Raw genomic sequence first — 6,186 nt, forward strand, 5'->3', positions numbered from 1 at the left:
ACTGGAACTCTTTGTTACGTGAGTGACAGGAGCTCCAGAGCCACCGCAGAGGACCATAAGGAGTGGTAAGTCTGGACAGTGGGGAGGCAAGAGGACCCACCCACAACTCCTGGCCAGATCCAGGGTGAGACCAAGATCCAACTGCATCCAGGGGCCAAGGGAGCAGTGTCTTCAGGAGAGAGCAGGTTTTCATCAGATTAAGAGAAAATTACGAGTTGTTTTTGTTTTTAATACAGACTTTCTAGTTCCCACCACTGGAGACTCAATTCAGTAGCTTTTATAAAAACCTCTCCAAGTAATTCACATTCCTGGGCAGGTTTGGAAACCACTCTGTTAAATGATCCCCAAAGTCCTGGGATGCATAAAGAAGTAGACATACAGCAAATGCTTGTTGAACTAAATACAACTAAGCTCTATATTTTTATTAAGCACCGTTAGTAAATTCTTGCATGTCACAATGGCAACCAAAAAAGCCCACTCCAGACCACCTGCACAACCTTCATGAATCTGATTCCAAAGACCTACTGGGGTAACCAACTGGCCACAGATTCTTGGATGACCTTCCTTTTCCCTCTCACCTTAACAGGGTCTGAGAGTTCACATCCTTCAAAGACCTCTCTGTCCGTCCAATCAGATAAATCTAGCATTTACAATGAACCAGAGAAGTCTAACAAAGAACAAAGACCACCCATCGGTCTGGTACCCCAAACAGAAACAATCTGTTCAAAATGGAAGAGAAAAAAACATCCTTTGAGCTACATTCCCATGACCCTGTGGATTAGGTAATTATTGAAATGTCCTTCCTTCTGTTCTACAACACAACATTCTATCTTCAAATAGCTAATGTTTGGATCAGATTTCTAAGGTTTATTGTTGCAACGAAATTAACCCAACCCTCTTCCCCTCAAAAATGTGCTCCTAAAACATTTTGAGATTAGAGAACAAACAATGTTATTTGAACAGGGTTCTCCAACTGTATATTACATTACGGAAATGTAAAATGTTTACTTCTAAGGATTGAAAGAGTTTTGTCTTGCAGAGACAAAAACTCCATTTCCTCCTTCAATCACGGAACTCAAAATTTTAAAGATGGAAAGACTAGAGCATGAGATAGATGTCTCATACAATAATAATTCTTCCCAGTTGGATACTGCCCTTCATCTTCGAAGCCCTTAACCAGTGTTTACTGGTCCCTGTTTCCAACAAGACACATGTTTTTGGAGGCAGTGAACTGCCATGGCCAGGGAGCACACAGCTCACTCAAGTGCAGAAAATCGAGACTGACCTTCAAACTTCATCCAACGTAACTGTCAACCACTCCCAAACAAGCCTCTTAATACCATTCTCTTGTTTCTTATCACAGATGGCTTAAGTTTTCTTTTTCTTTCATTAGTTTGCATTGTATGTGTTAAATGATACAGGTTTAGGTATATGTTCATTCTAATTTCTTTGAGGCAGCATTTGTGTTTTCCATGGACACCAGCAAGCATGCTTGCAACACACTGGTAGAGACCTTGTAGGTCTGAAGGATCACCAAAAAATATCCCAAATCTCTCTCTTCCTCCTTATCTGCTGCTACCCCTCACTCCAGTCCCAAGCCATCTCAGAATTATCTAGAAAACAGCAATTGCTTCCTAGCTCCTCTCCCTGATTCCAATGCCATCAGTTCACCAACCACCCGCCAGCCAAAAAAATCTTTTTTTTTTAATTTGTGCCTGTTCTCTACTTAGTTTATTTTTACTTTTTTTTTTTTTTTTTTAGATTTTATTTATTTATTTGACAGTGAGAGAGACAGTGAGAGAGGGAACACAAGCAGGGGGAGTGGGAGAGGGAGAAGCAGGCTTCCCGCCGAGCAGGGAGCCCGATGCGGGGCTCGATCCCAGGACCCCGGGATCATGACCTGAGCCGAAGGCAGACATTTAACAACTGAGCCACCCAGGCGCCCCCAAAGAAATCTTCTTAATGCCACAAATTATGTCATGTCACTCCTTATGCTAAAACCTTCTAAGGGACTCCCAAATGCATTTAGACTAAAATTAAAACTACTTAGCATGGTTTCCCTGCTTCCACCCTGGTCCCCCAATATCTGCTCTCAACACAGCAGCCAAAGGGATTTAGTTCATGTTACTCCCCTGCTCAGCACCTTCTAATGGCTCCTATCTCCCTCAGAGCCTCCACGGTGGCTTCACAGTCCCTACACGATCTAGCAATCCATTACCCTGGGACCTCATCTAGTACCATTCCCACCCAAACACCTTTCTCTTTCATGTTTGCAATGTTCTTCCCTCATTTCCCTCGCCTCACTCATCTCTTGGCTCAAATGTCACCTCCTCAGTGAAGCTTCACTGATCACGGGACACGGCAAACTCTTTCCCATGCCCACACTCCCCAACTCCCTTTCCTGCCTTACTTTTTCCTCCTGACCACACAACTGCATCTGACATAATATAAATTCCACCAGTTTATTTACTGATTCACTAGAAAGTTCCATGTAAGCTCTAGGAGGATGGATATTTGCTCCATGACATTTGGGATTTTGATCTGCTTCATTCACTCTGTTATCCCAAGTGCCTGGAACAGTGCCTGGCACCCAAAAGGTGCTTAATAAATATTATTGAATGAAGGAAGGAACTGATCCTGCCTTCCCTGCCTCCCTCCCTATCATCTCTACCTTCTTCCACTTGCTCATTGGGTTCCTCCAGCAGACCAAACTCATGTCCCCCTTCGTCACAGCCCCTTCAGTTTGGAATGCTCTAGTGCCAACCACTCAGCCCCAGGCACTCTCATACCATACCTGAAATCACCCTGCTTATTCATGAACCCACTTCTTTCTGTCTCTACCACTGGTGTGGAATCTCCAGAGCAGGGGCTCTGTGCTGATCACAGCCGCTTCCCTGGTGCCTGCAATGGGCTTGGCTCATAGCAGGTGCTCAGTAACCATCTGTTGGAGGTGTAACCAGCCAAGCTCATGTGGGTCTCAGCTTTCTCAAGTATAAAATAAGAAAGCTGAAGATACTCTCTGAGGTCTCTTTTAGGCTCTTTATAGAACTATGATTTCACGGTCTTGTCAGAGAGCCCTCACTATGTGCAGCTCCTGCAAAGCTCTGGGAGGTAATTAAGGCGGTTGTAATTATCCAGCTTTTGCATCTGAGAAAACTGCTGACTATGGGTCTGGCCCAACAGGCACAGCTCTCAGATGGTGTAGCTGGATCTAAATCCACAGTGCTTTCAGTGCTGCTATAAGGATAGCAGAATTAAACAGGAATTTCTAGTCCTTATAAATAGGCTCAAGGAGCCACAAATCTGGCTTACTGCACACTAATCCAAAAAGTACATCATGTGAACTTCTCAATTGTTTTCCACGAACACACTGGTAATTTGAGAATGAAAGATCAAACAATGCACGTCCCGCCTCAGGACTCCTCTGATTGTGGAACATCGAGATCTGCGTAAAGAACTATTCGCCTTTGAAGTTCTCATTCGGATCACTTGTTTGAGCTCGCCGGTACGCCTGAAAACTTTGGGGTGTAGCAGCTCTACAAGCACAGCTACGCCGTGTCTTGCAGTAGCTGTAAGCAGTGGTGAGGTGTGTCCGCTTTTGCCGATAGTAAAACGACTCTGTTGGGTTGCGGTTTGTTTTAGAAGCCTGCGAAGGTCCTGGCTCCGTGAAATCAGCAGGGACACTCCGCGCTCTCTGTCCGGGCCAGAACGCCGAGCCGGGCGCGGCAAAGTGCTCGGAGGGCAGGGGCAGCCCCGCCGCGCCCCCACCCCCGGGACCTCGCGCGGCACCGTGAGCGGGAAGTTCCCGGGACCGGGCACCGCCGAGCAGCCGGGCGCCCCGCGGCCCCCGCCCGGCCCCCCGGCGTCCTCCTCACCGGTAGGTGGTCAGCAGCGCCTTGTTAACCAGCACGATGAGGAAGGAGCAGGTCCCGTAAAAGAGCGCCGACAGCAGCTTGGCCACCCGGGAGGGCAGCCGCGCGGAGGCGGAGTCCCGGTCCGCGCCCTCGGCCTGGCCGCCCGCCGTCATGTCCCGCGGCCGCCCGCCGCCCGCCCGCCGCCGCGGTCCGGCCTGCCCCGCCCCAGTTCCGTCCCCGCCCGCGGCTGGCCCGCGAGAGGGCGCGGCCGAGACAGGAAGGGCCGCGGCCGCCCCGAGTGCGCGCCCCGGGAAAGCGCCCTGCGGCTGCGGCGCGGACGGGTGCGGGCGGCTTGAGCAGTCCGCGGGGCTAAGCACCTCCTTCCCGCTGACGGACGGCAGAAACGGGGTTGGGAGAGTAAAGCCGCCCTTCCGCCTTCCCAACTGCCCTTCTGGGGCTGCTGTTTAGCTTGAGCATTTGTTTTGCCCTTTTTTCCCTACACTTTTTAACGTATAATTTACGTAAAAGGAAATGCTGGTTTCACAAGCCCACAGTTTGTTTTGACAAATGTGTACCCCCTTGTAACCACCCAAATCAACACATTTCCATCACCTCAAGTAGTGCCCTTTGTGCCCCACTGAAGGCAATCCCATCTCATTCTGATTTCTATTGCCGAGTTAGATTTGCCTCTTCTAGAACGTCATATAAATTTCATGTGTGTGCTCTGTCAAGGCTTTTACTGTTTACTACGGCTTTTGCCACCCCGCCTTGTTATTTCTTTAAATTGCAGAGTAGGACCACAGTTTATCCATTCACCAGTTGATGGGGATGTTGGTTGTTCCCGGTTAGGGCTTTTATATAAAATGCTTCCATGAACCTTAATGTACAAGTTCTTGTGTGAACGTGTGTTCATTTCTCTCCAGTTAATACGTAGGAGGAACAAGGGTTAAGGTGGGTGCAGAGCCTCAACTCTTTTCTTGCCTTTAGGTGCTTTATGGCTGGTTCTCTCTTTAACGTCAAGGCCCATTGTTTTTCTAAGCGAAGTGCAACTAGCTTCAGTGTTTGTTGTGAAGGAGAGCCTCCCAGAACTGCCTACTCTGACCACACTCTACCTGATGTAGCTTTTTTTTTCAAATAAGTGTCCCCTATTTTCATTCTCAATAATTAACTTAAAAAATCTGAAGTTTTCGCTTTTTTGAAAAGCTAAAGATTTCAAATTAAAGAAATGTTTGAGCCTAACTATTGATGCCATACAATTGTTTTTCTGTTGTAGGCACTGAACAACCAGGAATTTTCAACACTGATAAGAACTAAAGCAGAACTTTTACAAATAACTAGCTCTAAAAAAGCCAGAAAGAGTCCACATTACCCAAAATAAAAAAGCAAACACACGTTAAGACCATTTTAAAATAAAAAATGGGGCGCCTGGGTGGCTCAGTTGTGAAGCGTCTGCCTTCAGCTCAGGTCATGATCCCAGGGTCCTGGGATCGAGCCCCACATCGCGCTCCCTGCTCCGCGGGAAGCCTGCTTCTCCCTCTCCCACTCTCCCTGCTTGTGTTCCCTCTCTCGCTGTGTCTCTCTCTGTCAAATAAACAAAATCTTAAAAAAAAAGAAAGAAAGAAAGAAAGAAAATGGGGCGCCTGGGTGGCTCAGTAGGTTAAGCAGCTGATTCTTGATCTCAGCTCAGGTCTTGATCTCAAGAGTCTTCAGTTCAAGCCCTGCCCAGCATGGAGCCTACTTAAAAATAAATAAATAAATGAAATGAAATAGAAAATGAAGTCATGTTCCAGTTGAACCAAAAACTCTGAACTTGAAATCATTTTGGATAATTTCCTTTAAAAAGATCAATTTAGTTTCCAGTGAGTCTCCAAATAAGTTTTGGCTGCAAAACAGTAAACTCACTTTTAATAACAGCCTTAACCACATTTGGATTTAATTTGCTTCTACAACATACATACTTCCAGGATCTGAAGTGGCTGTCAAAATCTCATCCTGTTTAAAGAACAACTCACACTGAAGAGTTGCATGTGAAATTCTTTTGCTCAAAGCCTAGACAGGCTGAACCTTGCCTATTACAAGTATATGACTAAAGCTAAATAACTAATGACAAAAATTAAACCAACTTGCTTGACTCTTAAAAAAATAAACAGGCCCTGAGTGGCTTCTCAGGGAGATGACCACATTCAACACATCCTGAATATAAGTGAAATAAAATCCCAGTTCCTGATCACCCTTACCATGAGGCCTGGAACAGAGCTGGCAATACTTATCCACACCAGTGTATTTTTAACACTGTAACAATGAACCAGAGGGGGAAGTTAAATTAATATGT

General features: G+C 46.4%; 1 protein-coding gene across 2 annotated transcripts in view; it reads right to left on the reverse strand.

Moving 5' to 3' along the window:
• The window catches only part of SLC35D2 (solute carrier family 35 member D2), a 50,607-nt gene extending 46,556 nt beyond the window's left edge, over positions 1-4,051 (reverse strand). Inside the window, exon 1 of one of the 2 annotated variants that reach the window (XM_028122306.2) lies at positions 3,876-4,051. In XM_028122306.2, the coding sequence (XP_027978107.1) occupies positions 3,876-4,027 (152 nt within the window). In that variant the 5' untranslated portion in view covers positions 4,028-4,051. Of the gene's footprint in view, positions 1-2,794; positions 3,774-3,875 lie in introns of those variants that run through there. The other variant, XM_028122307.2, reaches the window with a different exon arrangement.
• Positions 4,052-6,186: the final 2,135 nt, after the last annotated feature.

This window comes from Eumetopias jubatus, unplaced genomic scaffold, assembly GCF_037043125.1.
Source record: "Eumetopias jubatus isolate StellerSeaLion01/CBP00866 unplaced genomic scaffold, mEumJub1_p1.0 scaffold_15, whole genome shotgun sequence".
NCBI lineage: Eukaryota > Metazoa > Chordata > Mammalia > Carnivora > Otariidae > Eumetopias > Eumetopias jubatus.